The 22,183-nt window shown below is 41.1% G+C and overlaps 1 protein-coding gene across 1 annotated transcript in view; it reads right to left on the bottom strand.

The window, feature by feature from the left end:
• The window catches only part of AGO3 (argonaute RISC catalytic component 3), a 32,060-nt gene extending 10,132 nt beyond the window's left edge, over window positions 1-21,928 (bottom strand). The window contains exons 1-9 of the mRNA XM_054802184.1: window positions 21,641-21,928; window positions 12,524-12,695; window positions 7,973-8,093; window positions 7,195-7,403; window positions 5,909-6,045; window positions 3,156-3,290; window positions 834-921; window positions 541-688; window positions 112-231 (exon numbers count right to left, since the gene is read on the bottom strand). Coding sequence (XP_054658159.1) covers window positions 112-231; window positions 541-688; window positions 834-921; window positions 3,156-3,290; window positions 5,909-6,045; window positions 7,195-7,403; window positions 7,973-8,093; window positions 12,524-12,695; window positions 21,641-21,659 — 1,149 coding nt within the window. The 5' untranslated portion in view covers window positions 21,660-21,928. The remainder of the gene's footprint in view (window positions 1-111; window positions 232-540; window positions 689-833; window positions 922-3,155; window positions 3,291-5,908; window positions 6,046-7,194; window positions 7,404-7,972; window positions 8,094-12,523; window positions 12,696-21,640) is intronic.
• Between the last annotated feature and the right edge of the window lie 255 nt (window positions 21,929-22,183).

The following is a 22,183-nucleotide window of genomic DNA, read 5'->3' as shown; positions in this document are numbered from 1 at the left end:
GGAAGGAGTGAAAAGACTAGGTTGGTCATGTAAGCAGTTTTTGCATTAATGTGATCTGGTCCAGTGTCATTTAGTGAGTAGTATCACGCCCAACAAAATCACAGAACTAACCAATCTGCTTATTTCCTCTTGCCTATCTGGAGCAGATCTCGCTGTGGCCTTTATCATAGTCGATGTCTGATTGTCCGTCAGCTTCTTGATACACCGCTGGCCAGCTACAATGTTACATACCTTAAAGGAAAATCAGAAGCATCAATACACAACAGGAGCCCTTAGAAACAGATCCCAACATACCGTACGTACACAATACTATGCTACCACTACAACACACCCCCAAATGTGTTTAAGGAACTGCATACTTCTTTCTTATAGTTCTAAACTTAAAAGCACTTTTAAAACGTACATAGTCTTTATGAAATAAAGTAATGAACACGTAAATATGTAAACATGCTAGTATTGCAAAGTGCACTACTTCTTAACATTCTGCAAAATGATACAGCCTACCAATAACAAGCTGGTTTATCAGAATAAATTCATTACTTCTAAAGGCAGGTAGGTGTGTTTCTGTTCTTGTCCCACTTGTAGGCAAGGAAGATGAGGGTATTTCAGCTGGAGGTTGTATTTCTCTCTGAAATACTGTGCTACTGTTCTCTCCACAGTCTGGCCATTTTCTAACTGCAAAGGAAAGCTGAAAAGACATACATTTAAATAACACGTACAGAAATCTTAGTTGGCAAGTATCAACATCCTCAAAACTAACAAAACATGAAGTCCTGTTACATATTCAGTGTTAAGCTATCACACATTGTATGCTCTGACAAAAAGCATCTTACGTTTGATGACTTGCAGGCCTTCTTGTTACATTACAAACACGGTATTTCCTTCTCATCGTTCCACAGTGAGTCACTTCTACCTTTAGACCTGCATAAAAGTACCAAAAAAACCTGATGCCATACCTACATAATAATTTGCACAGGAGAGGCAAGGTTTCATACAATGGAACATGTTCTAATCTAACAGCTTTGATGGTCAGCATCAAACAGCACGACATAAGAAATTATTATTCACTAAACATTTTGCTTTCATTATAATTTGATTTCTGACTAATCAGGTATTATCCTAAAAACAAATCATAATGCACAACATTTAATGTTCAATGTCATCTGAGTTTCTTGTAGCAGTTTCATTTAACAGGCATGTGACTAATCTCAGACACAGGCAGCTGTTTTCACCATGTTCTTTTGTTCTTATTCTCAATGCTGTATACCTCTTAAAACTAGCAGTTCCGATGTAATTGAAATTACAAGAGCAAAACCAGATTTCTACCTTACTGTTCATTCTTCCCCCTAGCTTTGTGTCCACATTCAGCCTGTAATTTTCTTTAATTTTACTGACCAAGTTTAGATTTTGAGCAGCTGAAGATCTTGTCTAACAGCACCCAGCCTACACACCGGAGGCTCCCCAGACTTGACTCGCTATCCACGATAACAGTGACAGCAGCAATGGCAGCTTCAAGAGGCTTTCAGTGGCTATTTCTATTAACTGTGCGTGCACTGTCTGTACTGTGCGGAGAGAGCAGACTCAACATCCGCTGGAAGTACCGAGCTTATCACACAAGTGCTGCATAGCATCGGCACACTGTTATGTCTTTCCCTAGCCCCATGGAAGAAAAGGCAGTTGAAAACAAAGCCTTGTTACCCAAAAGATTCAACCTTCAGACTACTAGTAAAGGCTTTTGAGAAAGCCATTGGATGACTTGTCCTGCATTGTGGCCCACAGATTGAATACTCCACATCAAATCGAGTGCCTAAGTACCAGATAGCTGATACCGTGTTTAGTTCTCTGCGGACACAGACATCCCAAAGAAGTATCAACTGTACTTGATTGATTCCTGACAACACTAATTGCAACATTAACATCAGCATTACTAAGAGGATGGCATAATAAAAAATAAACTACCCCTGCCCCAATACAGCATTAAGAGAAAATACAAAAAAGAAGCCATGAAGCACTATGGCCAAGCAGAAGAGGGTTGTGTATACAGAGATATCTGGAACCCATTCAGTGCTTTGTCATTAATCTGCTGTGACACTACAGAAGGCACTACCCTCCCACAGAGCTGCTCACAGACTGCCAATTCTTCAACGCCGAGTTTGTTCCACTATACGTGATCACAGCATCTTGGCTGGAGTTCCCAGATACTATAGTAGTAAAACTAAATATTGACAGCAAAGGTAGGCTTTCAACATTGTCTGACTATGGTAACAAAGTCTGTGAGGCATCCAAGAAGCAGCAGAGACAGCTTCTCATTCTCCTTCTTCCAGAATGAAGACAGAGGGAGATGTAAAAAGAGGACATGTTAGGACTACTACGAAATAATTCCTTTAAGGTTTTTTCACTAATGACTATTCCATAAACATATTAATTTGTGACTATAGCTCAGATTTGGTTTTTTTGCTGTCCAGTATTTCAATATAGTCTAATCTTGCATCAAGTAACACAAGTGTTTTAAGAGCAGAGCTTTGAAGAGCTGAGCTCTTTCAAGGCTTCTCTCTCTGCAAGTTACACTGGAATGAAAGGATATGGGGAAATGCAAAGCAAGGTAGCATATATAGAGTGAAAGTACTCAAACCAGCAGCTTATGCAATTCCTTTGGAATGGAATTTGGCCCTCAGCTGCAAGTTAGCAAGTGGTACTTGTTTTTCCATAAGGCAATCAGTTATTAGAAGTCACTGCAACAGCATACTTTCAAAGAATCAATGATGTTAGCTTTGAAATCAATTTTCCCTTTGCCTCAGCATTAAACAGCGGGAGACCTACAGCACAATACCACTATGGCCTCAGTGACCCCTGCTTACAAAAGGTTAGCCATCCAGCAAAGCCATGGCCACTCACCTCTACCCGGGCAATAAGCAACACAATCCCTCTTGCCCCCTTTAAGCCACTGGGAACATACCTCATTTTTCATCTCTTGTTTCTGTAGAGCTGCATTGTTTCATTCAGGACTGGAACTACAAAGAGGGCACGCTGCAATCCCCCTGGCAGTTCTAGGGCCCTTCTGACACATGCTAACCAGGAGGTTTCCCATTACAACAAGTCTCTTAGAACTAACTGGACTGCGCCACCTGGGACAGAACAGATACATTTCTACTCACCCTTTATCTCTTTGGTGAATTTTACCCGATGAGAATCAGTCAGAGGTCTTGGTTGTTCATCAATATTATGAATGTCAAGAACTTCACACATAAATTGAATTACAGGTTGTGCTTTGTAGAAGGCAGTGGCAGAAACTAAAAAGAGCAAAATATTAAATGTAAAAAAACCCCAAGTCAGAATGTGGTGAAGTAGTATATAAATGAATGCTTTTTAAAATTCCACGTAACCCTCAAGCAAATGTTGTGCAGCACACATCTTTAAAAACAGATCAGCAAGCCTTGCAACAACCAAATACACAAAAGCCAGCGTATGGCCCACAGTGACACATCAGTCTCCAGCACAGTCATCCTGCAACTACTTTGCATTTCAGGGTTTTGAAAGGGTTTTTCCCCAGATAACATTTATTTCTAGAGAGCTGTAATGTCCCAGAGAGACATTCTCCTTCAACTCTGTACGCAGCTGCAAGCAGAGATAGTATTAATGTATCTCTACTGAAGACTTTTTAACACGAAAAGTTAAGATTATTCAACAGGCAATATAATTTTGTCAGTGATACAATCTGCTCAATTACTGAAACAATATTTGGTAGAAACTTGAGCACTATTTTGACTATACACAAATTATGTTGGTGTAGTGGCGAGTGCAACCCTCGATCTACGAAAATCTCTCACCCTCCCTGCACATTAACGACACAATCCTATTAAGTGACAACATACTGTTTTTAAACAGGACAATTGACTCATTCCATGGAAGGAAGACCATAAACAATCTGCTTGACAAAGCTACAAGCATCTGAAACAACACCTTCTAGTAAGAAACGTGAGTTGGCACTAGATATAGCTCAAACACAAGCAAACTACTCCATACATTTAAAACTTTAAATGGCAACAACAGAAAATAAATATTCGACAAGCATTTTATTAGTTTTCCAGATCTCATGTACCAAATCCACCACATCTCTGTGCTAATACAACGAAACATTCTTCAGACATGCGTCACTTTAGCAGGCTGCCAGCTTCACATGACGCACTCCGGCCAACACCTCCGGATGTCGATTACTGAATGAACACAAATAGCTCACACCCCCAGCGACTGGCAACGTGCGGTTTGTCTCCCACAGCAACACAGGCGACACAGAGAGAAACAGATTTTGCCGAGAACCTCGTATGAGTTAAACAACTAAAAGTCAAGCGATGGTATTTGAATGTAATCTTCGCAGCCTCAAACCACAACAAAACGTAATTGCCCCATAAATCGTAGCTTACAAAGTTCTTGAGTTTCTCATTCACAGAAAGGACTAGAAAATTTCTACTGCAAGAGTTACTACTACACTTTCTAATGCTGATAAGAAAAACTTGATTCACAGAAACAGAGCAGCACATCATAAATTGGTGTAAATTAATACTCTTGTCCCACCTGAATTACAGTTATCTCAGTACCTAGCACATAGATACTAGTATTGGTTATTGCTCAGACTGGTAAGATTTTTATGTTTGTTTTTCAAACAACAGCTACACCATAGCTGCTGCTTGAAAAGCAATTTTACAAGAACAAACCCATCTGAAGTCACATGAGTATCATGCACTAGAACACATGGACTTGCAAATTTTCATTGCAAAAGCTCAGCATCATTTGCAACATTTTATTATGCTCCGAGACAGATGCTAAGCACAACCTGACTTCAGAGTGCTTCGCCTAGTGCAAAAAAGACTATTTACCTTGGGTTTATAAAGCATTTCAAACAGACAGTGAGAACAGAATGTGAATTAAAGAAAACTTTAGGCAGCACCTGCATCTCAAACACTGACATTTTCCAACAGGGCTTTAACAACTAAATAGACTTGGAGTGCTTACAGAATCAAGGAGTCTGACACATGCACCAGTCGATCTCAGATGCATTCATCTGGGACTTAATAAAGTGGTGCAAAGCAGATCTGATTTTGCATAAGAAAGCCCACCTCAATTAGCACTATTCACAAAAGTGCTTGTGATATATCTTAGAGTTTTCTTGGAAGTATTGAACAACACCTACTGCGGACAGCTGCAGGCAGACACATCTTAAGCAATTTGCCTGTATTGCTGTGGATGTACCAATACAGAAATTAAGTAGAAAACCAGCTATGCTAGGCTTTTCCTTCCTATATAGGCGTTAATATTTTTTTAATATGGCAGGTAAATTTCTGTCCAAACACTGACATGCTGACAAACCCAGAAAATAAGACTAGGATTTCTAGGTAGCCTTTGCCATATAGGTCTGGTCTGAACTGGCTGAGCAGGAAGCCAATGCATGCATGCATACATACATTATTACAATCTCACTCTACTATTATCATTACAACTTCTGTAGTAGGCTGACTTCACAATTACTGTTGTGTTTCATAAGGATATTACAAGAGACAACTACTAAATCTTCAAACTGAGCAATGAGACACAAGTATTTTTCAGGTGAAAAACCCTTGTCTATAAAGCAATTAAAGTTTGGAAGTTTTCTTATTCTCATATAAATTCTAGCAAAATACCCCAAGCTGCTTTAACTCTTTATTATTTACAATATGAATTAAAAAATTGGTGTAGAAGATGGCTTCTGGTTACTAAATTCCTCTGCACAGATGGCACCAAGTTATTACCACACAGAAACGGGGTACCACCAACTTAAGCACATGACAGTAAAATGACTGAATGGCAAGGTCACTTTTATTCTTAGAGGTATGTTCATTACTATCTTTATTCTTAACCCTGAATCCAAACTTACCATCAATATTGAGCATCATCTTCCACATGGCAGGCCGAACAGACTGATGGAATCCAAACCAGACCTCCCTACCTCCACCCAAGGGGTGATCATAGCCTTCTGGAGCTGAGAAAAAAGAGCGGCCCACAGGGGTATACCTAGTGAAAAAGATTAGAACATGATTATGCTATTGCTTTCCAAATAAAAACCTCTATGATAAAGCTTATAAACCAGGTTTAAAGAATACATCCTGAATGCTGCCGTTCCCATTGCAGTGTTTTTAAATTGAGACAAAAGACTTACTAGTTTTACAACGCACAACCACCTTCAGTTTTTACAACAACTCAGGAACTAAGTTAAGTTATCATTTCTGCTCTTCCAATTCAAGAACGTATAATCTCCATCACAGCAGATTCTGTACAACAACATTATATTTACTGGACTGACCCTCAAATATCATTTTTGCATATTTGTATTCAAATGTTCCCTAGTAAAAGTACACTGAGAGAAGGACTAACTATGGCGGAAACAAAGCACTAGAGAAACTAATGTTTCTCTCAGGTAGAAAGCAGCTGTTGACAAACCTCCATGCCTCCTCACATTTGTAATGGACAGGCATTGGTACAGAGGTTAACATCTTCCATGTTTCCTTAGGATCCAGGGTAGCTGAGGAACATTGGCTACCATAAACCAAGTTCTTTCTTTAAGGCAGTTACACCCAATGAAAAACACCAGTGCAAAGCCATCCTACCATCTAAAGCCAGCAATCAAACTTTAGAAGTAATTTTCATTGAACAAATGAAGCAAAATCAATTTGGCCTTTTCTAAAGTTTCTGGGTGCTGAGGTAAACAACAACAGACTTTGTTAAGACAGATATCTAGTCTCAACTGTGTATTTAAAACATGAGAAGCAATGCATCTCTGATGGGAATATTAATGAATTAAAAAGACTTGTGCTTTTAGACAGTCACTGCCATCAAGTGCATGACACTTGGCTCAACTTGAGCAGAAAACACAAAAGCGGCGCTATAGCATACTGTAATCTCTCCATATTTCAGTTAAGGCCTATTGTGTTTCCTGTTTCTTGATCTTTTCAAACAAATACATCACCTGCTCTGGAGTTTAAATGTCTACAGAAATACACACTTCTACATAATTAACTGCAATATCCCCAGTTCAGCTAACTAGCTGTGCTGCATAGGGGGAATGACCATTTTTTTCTTTTCGGTTGTGAAGAAACAGGGATGAAGGGCTCCCAGTGGGGATATTTCAGGAAAAGACAGACTGCACGAAGACAGTGAACCTACTTCATGGAGGGTAGGTGTCGTAGCACCACATCGACAGCATGAACAGGGTTAGTGCTGATAGGTTTGTCTAGTTCCAGAGGCTCAGGCAAGGTTCTTCCTGTCAAAACTTCATGCAGCAGGTGCCAGCTCACCCGAGAAACAAACTTTATTGACACTTTGAAGGGACGATCTTTCCCACCTTCTCCTGGTAATGTCACATCCAAATCCACCTAGGTGGGGGGAAGAAAAGAAAAAAGAAAAAAAAAAAAAAAAAAAAAAAAAGGCAGCTGTTTAATCTGAAGTCTGGTAGCCTTGAGTTTTCACTCCTTCCCGTAACTGGGCCAGAGGCTCAAAACCTCAGATATTTAGGACACAGCACATTTGATAAAAGTACATTATCAAATGCACAAAATAAAGAGAACTGGGTCCTCACCAAGCAGAAGAGGATCATGTAACTTTTTGTCATCTTGAATCAGAAAACCTCTCATTCCAGAGAAACTGTGGTTTGATTTTTTAATAGTACTTCATCATAAGATAATGTATTACAGTCTGTAAAACTGGGTATTTCATAGATGTTGCTGTAGAAAGAGGCTACTAAATTCTAGGGGAGGTTCTGAATGCAACTACTACATGCACATTTATATACATTGGAATTTGCAGAGTATACATTAGGACTCCATTTCAATACAGATACTGTAAGATATTTCCAGTTTTTCTCAACTTACCAACATTAGAAGTTGGGTTTGTTTCGTTTCCTAGGAAGCTGTTACAAATGTAATTTTTTTTCCAGTTATCTTACCCCAGTAGTGGCCACAGGAAGTGGATTGGCTGTATAGAGGCTTCTTTTCCCATCATAAACTGGTCTACGGTCCCCAAATATTGTCACTTTAAAATGCTGCACCATTGAGTCCACCACCTCCCTAGAAAAGTTGATATTTACATTGAAGATGTTTTCAAAGAAGTATCAGACTGGAACTGGCTCCCACACACCCTGTGTTTTGCTGAAGTAGTTTCAACAAACCTATTACTCAGGTGAATTATAGAACACTCAGATTTTCCAAAAAGGTGCTTCACATACTTCAACTAAAATAACAGATAAACACTTAAGAATAAAATCAGAATCAACGCAAATGCTCAAATGGCAAATATCATTACTGAAATAATTCCAGGAAGTCCCACAAATGACCACGGCCGTTGTATAACCTTTATTATACAAAGCAAGGACACGCTTACCTTGGAAGAAACCCACAAGCTAGTGTTACGAAAAACTAGTACAAACTCACAACTGAAAGCTATGCTAGTTCATGGAAGCAGTAATTAATTGTATTGCCTACCTAGTAACGTTCATCTGCTCTTCAATTAACAAGAGTTTTGAATTCTGCCTACATTGTAAATAAAAATGAGGTACCATAACAAAATAGTCTTAACTTTAAGTCCTTAATAATCTGAGTTTTTACAACAAAATCATGTAAAAGCCTGATCAAATTTGCACACAATTATAGATTCTCCTAACTTGCTTTATTATGAGTTGATGGCAATAAAGAAAATAGTAACCTGATAGAAGCTCTGAAAGGCCACTTGGAAAACACCATAAAATTTTCATCTTATATAAAAAAAGGCTTCTTGGTACAAGCAGGAGATCTATCTGGTCCAAAGAGACTTTTGCAATACCTCTAACTGAAACACGCCTTCAGGATTTCAATTCTTTGGGTATTCTTTGTGTTTCAGTAGCACAACTGTATCTTGATACAACTCCTCCCTTGTTTTACAGAAATTAAACACTTTTCTTAAGCACATGCAAAGTACCAAGTAGAAGCTTACTAGTATACCATTTCCTGACCAGCAATATTAACCTAAAGTACTTCAGGAAGACGATAAATACTGACTTCCTCTTCAAGCAAAATTAGCAGCAGTACTTTCACCTCTCTGCTGAGACTTGGGGAAAAGGAAGAGAAATTCTCCATTTCACAGTTCTTTATGTTACTAAACTCTCAGAATCCAAAGCCCTTCACTGGCTAAAAGCACATCAATATACTTAAGCAATTTCACAATATCTACTTAGTACTCAATTGTGCTCCCGCACAAGTCCATCTTATCTGAAAACCCCATTCCACACTGGTACACTGCTCCCTTGTAACACTGTGTGCAGGGTTAAGTGCGCAAAAGAAACTTTTTCTGTAAGGGTGGCTGGTTGTCACATACCCTGTGACAAAAGCAGAGGGATAAAAGTTAGTGATGAAGAGTAGGAGGTAGGAGGGAGGAAGGAAGAGGCTCTGTAAGACAAAACTCCCATACCAGAGTTCTCAGCAGTAGCTTTGCTATTCCTCCCGCATGCACGGCACGCTGCAGAGCAAAGCATTATTTACCTTCTGCTTTCCAGTTTACAACGCAGCGGAAACAGAGGTAAAGAACGTCACTATAAAGGAAAGTGAAGAGGAAACAGAAGACACTAGATTTTAAAGCTTCCCTACAGCTAAAAGCTAGTAAAGGTGCAGGTGAATTTAAAAAAACCCAGCAAGTCCGCAGGAACTAAACCCCCTATTTATTCTAAATACAAGCATACGGACAGGATGTTAGTCAGAAACTATTTCAGAATAGCTGAGTCTACGTAAATGCACTGACTTCTTAGAAATAATTGTCACAGCATGCAAGAGAAAACGAAAAATATATTTCTAAGGAAGAGTCTTCAAAGCAGGTATTTCAGTATACTCATTTCCATTTAGACTAATGAAAGCCATTCTTCTCTGCATAATCCACAGCACGCTATCCAAAGGCATTTATTCAGCAGATACTATATTCTTTTACTGGGCTCATTTGTACAAGCTCTTGCAGTTTTTAACTAACATCTGCCACATCTTTATACACATGAAAGTTGTTAAAGTAGTAGTATTTTTAAATAACCAATTTCCCAGTTCCCTACTTTGCAAATACCAACATGCCTGCAAGATTTACCCTCAGCTTTCAGATTTTAAACTGCAGCTTATATTAGGATTCATAATTTACATACAGTATTTGCTGTCGAATTTGAAAACAAATTTAGTCTTTCATTTGAAAAATATTTGACTACTAAAGCAACTTGTTAGGTTTGCTGCCTGTGTTCAATTAGTCTTATCTGTTTTTTGTCAAGGTAAACTGAGGACTGCTCCTGCCAGTTGGTAACACAAATGGAGAAAAGTAAGACACTCTTTACCAGTAGAATAGAAAGTTGTTCAGCTCATGGACAAAGTTACACACGCATCTGAACTACACCTATGCCACAACAACTAAATTTATGAATGAGAAACCTCAAAAAGCACTTAAAATTAACTCCAGTCTATAAAAAGCTCTTCTGGGAAACAACCAACACTCACACAACCTAACAAAAATCAAAAGTAGCAGTTAGATACTCAACCTGAGAGTCACAAAAGGTATGAAAAGTTGGATCAGCTGCAAGCATGCTCTTCATGAAATCGTTATTATTTAGGTAAGCAAAAATATTGATCATTTCACACAGAGTTAGTTTACAAACTCAAATCACATGCTTTTGCCTCTCCACATAAACTGAAAACTTCAGCAGACACAGCATTTATCTAAGGCATAACCAACCAAACCAAGCTGGGTTTGGTTTTGGAAGCAAGCTTGAAATTACCCTACAAACAGGACCATGAAAGGGATTTTTTTTTCCTTTTAATTTTTAAATAAAATTTAGTTGCTATTTTAAAACAACTCATTTCAAATTCACTATTTCCAAACATCTGTATTTCTTCCCACTGTTATGGAAACAACAAACTCCAGCAGTTGCTGGAGCTACCAGAGTTCTCACAGCTTTGTCTCCCTCAGTCTATTTTAATCCACCATTTCCATGCAACAGACAAAAAAAGTGGTTTTAGTCAACAGATTTTAAGTGAAATGACATGTATCTTCATGACAAGATTGCACTAGAGAAGAATCAGACATACAAAACACAAAGTCAGTTTAGAGCAGTTTATATTCTCCTTGTATCCCTATGAGCGTAACAGTAAGATTATATTAAATATTAATTCACACAGGACTATTATATGCCAATTTTAGCAATTTATTAGTTTCCTTTTAATTAATACTTAACATAAGTATTTATACAACCTTCATAACTGCAGTATGCAACTAGCAGTGGAAAAAAATCACCAGGTAGAATCAGGCCCTAGCAATATACTATTGTTAAAATGCAAAAAGCCAGAGGTGCAGATGAAAGAGGGAAAAATTGCTTTTCAGCTACCCTCAGCTTTAACTGATGAAATAGATTTCACAAGAGACTAACAAGTAACTCCTCCTAAAAAAAAAATACTCAATGCAGAGAAGAAATACAGGAAATATGAAATGTTGTAATCTTTAAAACACAAAAAAATATTATAGCTCTAATGTCAGGTTCTCAATTAACTACTCCTTCTGAGGAGGCTTCTCTGGCTCCCAAAATGCATGAGGTTTAGGAAAAAACACACAAAGACCATATATAAAAAGCTGTACTATCAATCTGTTATGGCTGAAGAATCCAGCACTCAATAGGGAAAGCCTGTTGGATCACCAAATGAACAGGGGTACAGCATATTAATATATTCTCTCCATTTAACCATCAATGTAGAACTGAAGCAGCCTAGGAAGGGATTTAACTGACCCTAATACACAGCAGACATGAAAATAAGATGAGATACAATGTGCTATACAAAATGCTATGACAACAGAGAAAGGACACAGGTGGAGCTCAGGCCAAGTCTGACCATTTCAATATACTAAGCTGATTGCATGAAAAACCTATTAACAAGGGGAAAACTAGTTTGTTTGCAGTGCTTTCATACCACTACTCCTAACTGAAGTTTTCCAGCTGAAGGCTGTCTCCTCCTGTACCTACAGCAATGGCTTTTAGTCACTAGCTTCTGATCACAATACCCAAGTGAATTAAGTTGGGAAACCTTTCAGATTAACCAATGCTGCAATGTATCTCAACATCAACTGAGGATAAACACACCCATAGGAGCAGACTCCTGCTAACTCAAATGATGAAACAGCCAGTATTGCAACCCAAAAAGGTAACTGCCAACAGCTATACCATATTTATGCTGCCCTGAAGAACAGGGGTCGCTGCCACGGGGCTCACAAAGTACTGTGACCACTAATGGCTGGCCCACTTCAGAGCACCTGGCCCCAACCAAACTGTGAAGAACTTGGAACAGGCTCTGTACCTGTCTCACAGATGTCTGTGAGAACTTGCACACAGGTCTCCATAGCATACTGCTCAGATTTTAAGCTACATAGAGGTTATATTTACTTCAGTAGGTCCCTCTGTTGCTTAAAAATTTCACTATCAGTCTAATTTACGAGATAAATGTCACCTTACCTGTTCACCCTCCGAGGACACTTATCTGGTTTGATATCCACCTCATAGAGGTAGACATCAATCTTTGGGATTTCAACTTGGAAGCAGTTGGCCAGCAGTTTAATGGGTTTGCCCATGGTGCCATAGCCAGGACGCCTGGGCACCATGAGTAGGGGCTGTGCCCCGACGGGTCCTGCGAAAGAAAAAAAATACCACAGATTAGAAGATAAGCACAACAGACAAGCTGTCTTGCGGAGGTACTACTTGCTTATATTTCAGCAGTTTAAAAGTACAGAAGGCTCCTTGCATTTGCAGATACACATGCTTGTCTCCCATTGAGACTTACTAATGTACTCCCCTTTTCAGTCTTAGGCAATTCCCTGAACCAGCTCACAGGATGACCGGGCAGGTACCAGAGCCAGCACACTGGAAGAAGGGCAAATCAGCTGTATCAAACAGCATACATCAAACAGCCTGCTAGCCTATTAAGTTCCAAAGGAACACTTGCCCATTTTTTCCTCCATGAGCCTCCACCCACATCTCGACTGTTTTCTTACTGCTGATTTTCAGCTTCTGTGATTAGCGTGATTAAACCAGGAGACTTCCTAAACAAACAAAAAAGCATGCTTCTCCTTGTAACACTTTACTATTGCAGAAAGCCTGTCTGCCATTAAAACACAAGATGTTTTACAAGTCTTTTCTGAACACCTAGTAAAAACAAAGTTGCCACAGAATACAAAAATGTGGAAGCAGTTCTAGACTGATGTATGTTATGTGTGATAAACTCTTAATTTTGTTGCCATTATTAGCTCAGCCTTGGAAGACAGATCATTCTTGAACTTTGCTGGCTGAAAACAGATGAGGAGTAAAACCATTACCTCCTGTCTAACTGCACCAATAAAGCCGATTGACCAGAAGAGGAAAGACTCAGGTTAAGACCCAGGACTGTAAAACTCTTGATTACTTCTACATTAGAGAATACCCATAGCTGCTCAGAGAAACCATCAAAACCTGCAATAAGATACAGGTATTTTGAAAGTCAGTTGAAAACACCTGTCTAGTAATATATGTTACATCCTCATCTGGTTGTCTATTTAATTTACTATGTATCATTTAGATGAGAATCCTCAGCTCAAAATCTGGGTTATTCATGTCTTATAAAACCAAACCAAGTAGTAAATATAGTCCACTTTCAAGAATTTCTACTGGTATTTCCACTTTAAAATATCTCTCTCCAGTCAAGAAACAACAACAAACCCAACATGTTTTGTAGCCAGAGTTTTAAAAAATTACTCATCATAGAATGCCCTGTAAATCATGACATTTGTATTAAGTTAGTTAAAAGTTCTCCCCTCTACTCCTACTCAGTGACGCAGATAGCAATTCCAGCCCACTCATTTTCATAGAAGAGTTAAAATGTCAAGTGCTGGTAAAAATTTCTATTTGCCTTTTGATTAATCTCCACCATTCCTGGAAAAAAATCTCTTTATCTTGAAGGAAACCGTGTACTGAGAATAGGTGAACATCAAAGCCGAGTTCCTCTGTAACATTTGTCTGGCTCTACCCAGAAACGTACCAAAAATTCTGAGTGGGATTGGCTTCGAGCCAGAAGATAAAACAAAAACATAAAACAAGAAGCATCATTTAGAACACCCTCACAGACTCTGCTTATGCAAGACTTGTTCCAAGCATCTGTTCTCTTCAACTTTTTCTTCATTTTAATACTGTAAAAGCAGCTCTACAATTTACTCCAGATATATTTTCAGAATATAAGCATATGCAAAAAGTTACTATTAAGCATTTGAGTGACATAAATGACTCAATAGCTTATTTTAATATTACAAAGACATACATGCCATAGTTTATATTTAGTTCACATCTGCAGGAAATGCTAACAAAACTGCTGAAATAAAGATAACATTTAAAAGTTTGCTACAGTCAGGTCTGCCCTGTCTCCCGCCACCCCATTTGTTAAAATTATGTAAAAACAGTTGCTAAAATCTGTAAGCACAGAAGACACAGCATGAAGGCAATCTCCATGAAGGTTAGGTGAATAAGTTGAAGCGCACGGAACAGGGAAATAGAGTACGGCTGAAATCTTAGTGCAACTTCCAGAGGAGATGGTGACAAAGTTGAACTTTTTAACTGAGCACTCAACTGCTGGAGAAGAGACAAACTCCTTTACAGGAATGCTATCCCATTATTTACCCCTTTGCTTAGATTAACAGAATCCTAGTGATCAACTGCACAGGGGCAAAAACCTGAAACAGAGAAATTATATTCAGTTACTAATATGAGGCAGGGTGCACTTCAAAATCCCGGGTCATAAAAGACATGCTCTACCCAAAGCCAAGCATGCAAGCAGGCCTCCAACCTCTGCTCCTTGGAAAACAGTGGTGAACAAAACAAGAAAATACCAGTTGTTAGACAAAGGCGTTCGTTAGCCTCACTTGTTCAGCTGCACCACACACGGCTCTGCAGGAAACAGCTCACCCTGGAAGAAGTTAGAACCCAGATTTTGGCAAAGAGGAATTAAGTGACCAACAAATGAATAAGAATCACAGGTCTACAGGCTATTCAGGAATAATTTTTAAAGAATTCAGCTGATTTTGCTATTGTTTTGTGTGATTCACACACTCCCTTGGACAAGTTAACGTGACATGAGTCAGTTCTACTATCACTGTCCAAATACACCAGCACCCACTCGGAATACCCTGCTTTCAAAAATACATTAAATTGCCAGATTGCATGTTGTGAAAGTCTGTGCCACTGGCTTCAAACCTGTGACTCAAAACCCAATAAAACATAAATAACAAGCGATGCTCTCTGAGATCAGCTACTGCTCCCGTATCGTATCAATGACTCACTCAGCCTCATGCCTAAGTCCTGTGTCAAACCAATGGAAATAAACACATGAACCAAAAATATTAAAAGCCCTATTATTCTAAATAGCACAGAATGACTACGAGCAGCAGCCCGATTCCTTCATGTTATTTAACCATTGCAAAACCAAAGTCGTTAACGTGACAAAGATGTTTCCAAAAAGCATTACTGCAGCACAGCCTGGCTCCGCAGCAGATGGAGGAACGTTCAGTCTCTCGGTGCCTCCAGACGAGCAGCTCTGCACTGTTCAGTTGCCCACAAGAGACATTTTAGAGGAGAAACTTCTTTGTGTTTAAGAAACCATTACTGCTCTGCCATTAGAGCAGCATCAAATACATACATATACCTAGTGCATCCTTAAAAATCCAAGAAAAAACATAAATCAAGTCTGTTTAGCCTGCCAGGATAGTACTCAATTCATAAAACCAGTTAAGGAAAGTCCCCAACATCGACATTCTAACACAGAACAACAAATACACAGATAGGAATTAAGCTTGACCCTTCAGACGGATTCTTGGAAGGCTTTTATACAGCAAGGAAGCACATTTCAAGAAGATACAAGATCTGCCACTAAATAAGGAACCTTCTGAATGTACGGTTACTCATTAGAAAATATACAGGAGAAATCTGCAGAGAAAATATTTGACTAAGCATTTAAATCAGTAATAACACAAGCTAGAAAAAAAAAATCTCTTCAGGAGCTAAAGGTATATCAATTTATAAATTGCCATTCATAGCATTTGCTGAAGTCACTATTTATGAACATCCTTCAGCAACGTTGACAGACTTTTTTCTCACAAGTGGATGCGCAATAAACAAGTAGGAGCAAAAGCCCTGACAATATACCTGCAAACCAAATACTAACCCAGGGAAGTTCCACCTTTCACCAACCAGTGCCCAACGGCGTGCTGCGTACAGCAGCGCACAACGTCCGGGGTTTGCTCCCTGCCACCACTGCCACATTTGGAAGTAGGTATCTTGAGTCCCCGTCACATTTCACAGGGAATTTACAACGGTATTTCCCATGGACGTAGACGGGACATTACTGTTCCAGCCCAACGTGCACCAGGACGTAAGCTGGTTACCTGTGCCTGCTGCGCCAGGCTGGGTCATGTGCCAAATTACTTGTGTCCCATAACCAGGTAGCTTGGTGATGAGGTGGACAATACTTTGCTGATATTTAATTCAAAATTTCAACAAAACCCCAAAAAGAGATGAAAAAGGAATTGTCACTTTTAGAGGGCTTAATGAGGAAACTAATATTTCAATAATTTTTTTAATTGTTAAAATGGACTAAGTGCATTGTTTATGAAATACATTCTGAAGAAAAACCTCATACCAATACTAACTTTTCAAAGAACTGAAGTTTGGAGTAATATTAAAAATATGTGGACAATGAAATTAATTTAAAGTGCAATTATGCGGCACCTCTGCCAACAGAACCATTTACTCCAACAGCACTTGAAAACAGGGAATTTGCAGTTGTCAGTGTTCTAATCCACAATGTGAAAATTCCCATTAAAGTCAGATCATATTCCAGACCAATATGGAAGTCCCTCTAATGGTTTAAATGAGCTCTGAATCAGGATCTTTTCTTCTGTGGAATTATGGATGTTACAATAAAGATTAAACACAACAAAAATTGACTGTAATTTCTATGGCAATACAGCCAGCCGTATAGAACACATCTGGCGTGCATCCAAAACACAGGCTTGAATCTACCTAGCAACCAAATGGAGCCCTAATCAGAATAAAGCCTGAACAGAAAGAGCACGAGCACAGAAATCTGCAAATACTTTCAACAAAATTGAAGCTTTTGGCATGCAAGACAGTTTTACAACATGAAGCAAAATACTGAATTCTAGCAAGATGCTAATAGAAAACACAGATTTCTTTACATGATCCTTTCTTTACAGAAAGAGACATCAGTACTGAGCTTCCAGCAAAAAATTATCCTCTTTCCTGCTGTGGGCTTCAGCATTATAAAACCAAAAAATATTAACAGATAATTACATAATAGTTTTATTCTTGTTTATAAAACAGTTCTAAATCTCCGACTGAATAGTCTTACAAACATGATAGAGAATTAACAGGTAAAATATTATTTAAACTCTGGCTCAGTAACACAAGGCAGATTTGTCTAACAGCTCCCATCCTCGGGCTGGAATCTGCACAGGGGAGAAAGCTCTCCATGGAGGGGGGAGAAGACGGGGGGTGGGTTGGGGGTGGTGGTGGAAGATTCCCTTTCAGAGGGCCCCTGGCCTCTGCTTGGACTCAAGAGGCCCAGCCTGTGGAGCTCATAGAAAATCCTATCACTACTGAAAAATAAGTGAATTCTAGATTTAAAAAATAGATAGGGAAGATTATATTTAAATGTTGGTTTCAGTAATTGAGCTCCTTACTTATGCCAGAAATCATGAATTGCCTTATTTCTGTAGCAGCAGCCTCGCTGGGTGGCATTACATTATTTATGAGTAATGCAATCCACGTTTTCTAAACATTCCTACTCTCAATTTAGGCTGAGGGGTTTTTTTAAGGTTTCAGATAATAGGTCATGTTAAAACTCATCAAAAGCCAACATTTTGATGCCATGCTCAGTGATAGCCAACTGCACAAGTAAATACCAGTGTGCAAACTTGTTCTGTCCTAACGAAGTTACAAAGCATACAGTGAAGTGTTTTGGAAGCATTTACAAGAGAATAAATCCTTCTGAACCACTAAAAAAATCTAATCATGAAGAACTTTAAGGTCAAAAAAACCAACACCTTGTGAAGTTAACGTCTAACTACTCCAGGAGAAGAGAGCATGACAACCCACACAAACACAGCAATACTTTTCCCTTGCAGGTACTCCCACAGACCAAAATCAGGAAGGTAAACGCACAATCTGTTTGTGTAGATAAACCACATTTTGCCACCAAAAGAAACCTTTACCAACATGTGCTTGCATTTACGCTAAAAAACCCACTTTATATGAAAATACGCAATTCTTAATGCACTGATTTTTATTTTTCTGGTTTCATATTTACTGTTTCAAAAACTACATAATTCCTCCCCCTTACTCACTAACCTTGAATTGCTCTTTTGGAGCGAGTGAAACGTGGTGTCCATCTACTGCTATTTAGGTTTCGACTTTAAGATACAAGCAGTTCCCCTTTTTCCAATTTACTGTCTGAAAAATATCTAAGAGCTGAACAGTAAGATGTGAGACACATGGTCATATTACTCAATTTAGAACCACACTACCAGACAGCCCCTTGCAAAATAAAGTACAGTTTTAACAGTTACTAAATACTAAAATTTACTTTACATCCTCACAAGTTTTGCACGTGAACAAAATTAAAAGCAATAAATTCATGATAAATGTCATTGTTTTCACGCATTAGAGCAAAAAAGAAATGAGAAACTCTGAAGAACATTAAGAACAAAACTGCGTTGTAGCCAACTATAGCCTTTAATTAAGAGGTAAATGCTTTGCATGACAGTTCAGTTATAGTCTCATCTAACGAGAGAGAAAAATTACTTCAGTTATCAAGATACCTCTGATCACTTGGCAAGTCACCCTGCTTGCTGCTCCTTCTCACTCCAAATTCAATACAAGTCTTGGGACTATCAGCTGAATTTTCAGACTACCCAGTAAGATTGCAAAGCATCAGTCGCACGCTGACTCTCAGCTCCTCGCTAGAACTAGATACAAGGGGAGACTGCGGTTCAATTAGTGTATTGTTTAAACGCATACCAGATGTGTCAAAAGGCATATAAGCCGTATATTCCTGTAGTTTCTTTAAATTTCTACTGGAAATTAGCTCAAGAAACATGCCGACACCTTTACCACTAAGGAAGTAAAGCCACGAGGATGAAACAATTTGTAAAGTTCACATTGTGAGTCAAACAGCTTCCGCTGCAACTCCAGAGAAAAACTTCCACTGCAACTCCCATCACACATGTTCTGGAGTAAAGTAACTTTTGAAGGCACTTATGATTCATTCTCCTTCCCTCCTCTACCCCACCCACAAAAATGTAACTTTTAAGAGGAGTGATTTGGGAGGACCATTAACACAGATGGAGAAAAGCAAATTCTCAGAATTTTATCTGCCCAAAGTTTGCATAGAAAAGTGAACAGAAGATTAAAGATATCTGTAGAGCTTCATTAAAGACATACCACCACACTAGAGTCAAGAAAATCCAATGTGACACTTTTAACACAAAGAGCTGTGAACTCTGAAGGAACAATTTATGAAATGTAAGCGAAGACATACGCAGCACTCTGGTTTGACTCAGAGCATCTTCAGTTCCCTGGTAGCACTGTTTTAACGCACCTGCCTTTTGGAAGTTCATTTAACGCTGTCCTAGTAGAAGTGTGACGCATGACACCAAATTCGATCTGTTACCGAGAGCTGCTTTTACTTCACTGCACCTTTTTACAGTGAATAACATTTTATTGCTATTCCTCAGCTTACTGGATTTCACCACAACCTGCACCACGAACAGCTGGCTTCACGTCCTTCTTATTTGGACTTTCTAGATTTCAAAGGCTAAGCCTATCACACAAATAGGAAGCCACCTACAGCACCGCTTCACCTTAAATATCCTGGCACGTGCTTCCATACTTCTCTCCAGGTATACTCGCACCCCATCTCTGCTTCCCCACTCTTCTGCACTGTGTTTTCCCTTCGCACACAGAAGAGGAAGCACATCTCACTGTCCTTCTCTCCTCTATGACAGAACTTTAACCGTTATTTGCTCTGCCATTGATGGTTTGTGTCCTCCTGTACCAGTATTGTGTCTGATGGCCAGAAGGTTCTGTGAAACACGGACCGTCAACATCATGCTTAATGCTTCCCTCGTTACACAGACATGGAAAGAAGCATCCATCATGCCAAACACAGTGCTTAGCGGGCTGAGCCCATGAGGAGCAGTCTAATGGCACACGTTGATGAAATCTAACATATTACAGCCTAACAACAGGTAAACTCATTCCAAAGAAAAACTAAAATGTTTATGGGCTGCTCTTGCAAATCTATTTCTTGTCATGAGACACCTAGAATCATACCAGGTAATCATTAAAGTTTATTTAACACACACAGTTTATGAGCATACCATCTGAATTCCACCAGATTACTAAAACCCAGCAACTTCCCAAAATGGTTTCAACCCCACCATGTACCTCATTAAGCAAGGACAATAGCTCAGGTGGCAAGTTTTTTCTGGCCAAATCCACCATTAACTTAAATCTCCATTTAAGTTTGATACTTTCCTACACATGAGGAGATGAAAATGCCCGCTTTGCATTGCCACCCTCCGTTTTCACTAGCTGCGGCATCTCCTGCAGTGACAGAAATGGAACTCAACATAGCCTTTGACATCCCCTTTGCCATGCAGCTACGTCACGAACTGCCGATTAAACGCAGCCCAAATCCTGAACTCTCCTTCCACTCTTCTGTCAGGCCTGAAGATTAATTCTTTCGATAAACTGAAGCACAAACTCCTTTGCCAACTCTGACAATCTACTTTAAACGCAAGGGTTTATAAATACTAAGCGTGTGCTTCCCATATAAAAGGATCAAACAACTGAAGGCAAAACTAAAGACCTTGGGTGGGCTGCGCGTAGCAGTGCTCCCAAAGGCACATGCAGTTACCCCTAAAATTCTAGCGTCCAGCGACCAGCTGCGCAGCGCTTACTATCTCCGGTTTGCCTGGCAGAGGGTGCGGGAAGGAGCCCTTCGGGGGAACTGCCTGTTCCGCAGGTGAAGCTTCAGTTTTCAAGGCGGAATCTCAGACATCGTCGCAGCGACAAGATTATGCAAGCTGGCCTACAGCCGCTGCCTGGGAAGCTCCAGTTAGGCAACACACAAAATTAATTCTCTGCGATCTTCGGCAGCGGAAAACGGGCAGCAGAGCAGGACGCGGTGCCCGGCTTTCCCCGGTTACCGGAGCTAGACCACAAGGGCTTCCGCGGCTCCCCCCGCCCGGCCGGCGGGCAGAACTCACCCACGAGGCGAACGCGCCCGGCCCCGCCGCTCCCGGCGGCACGCTCGCAGCTCAGCAACGCTCCTGCCCTTCGGCACACGCCGCTCCGCCGGGGCGGGAACCGGGGGGTGGGGAAACGCGCGGTGAGCCCCCCCCCCCCTTCCCCGCTCCGGCCAAGCGGCGGCGGGCGGGGGCGCGGGGCAGGGCCGGCGCCCGTTCCCCCCACCCCGCCGCAGGGCCCGCGGCCGAGCCACGGCCAGGCCGCCCCGCCGCCGCCCGCGCTCACCTGCGCTGCCGATTTCCATTCATGGAGCTGGGCGCAGCCGCTCAGGGCTGCGGGCTTCTCCGCTGCGCCGGGCCCGGCGGCCGGCTCGGGGCTACGCTGGGCTGCGCTGGGCGGCTGCCCGCCCCCTTCCCCGCAGGCCGCGGCCCGGCGCGTCGCCTACGGCCGCCCGGAGCTCCCGTCCCCTCAGGCGGCGGCGGCGGCGCGCGGCGACCGCAGCCCCCCGGGCGGAAGTTGCGTGGCCGCCCGCAGCCCCGGCTCGCGCTGCCGCTCTGCTCCGCCGCGCGCGCGCGCGCGCGCCCCAACCGCCGGAAGTCCCACCCCCGCACGCCGGGCCGCGCACCCTTTCCGGGGGCGGCGCTTCCGGACGTCGGGTGCGCGCGCGCGCGGGAAGGAGGCGCGGCCGGAAGTGCCGGGTGCCGCGCGGCGAAGGCGCGAGCCGGCGCAGTTGCTCGGCAACGGAGCGGGGGGCGGGAAAGGCGGCGGGAGCGGCCGGAGCCACCGGAGCCACCTCAGGGCCCGGCCCGGCCCGGCCCGGCCCGGCCC

The sequence above is a fragment of the Grus americana genome, chromosome 23 (assembly GCF_028858705.1).
Source record: "Grus americana isolate bGruAme1 chromosome 23, bGruAme1.mat, whole genome shotgun sequence".
Taxonomy (NCBI): Eukaryota; Metazoa; Chordata; class Aves; order Gruiformes; family Gruidae; genus Grus; species Grus americana.
This window is presented reverse-complemented; position numbering and strand designations above follow the sequence as displayed.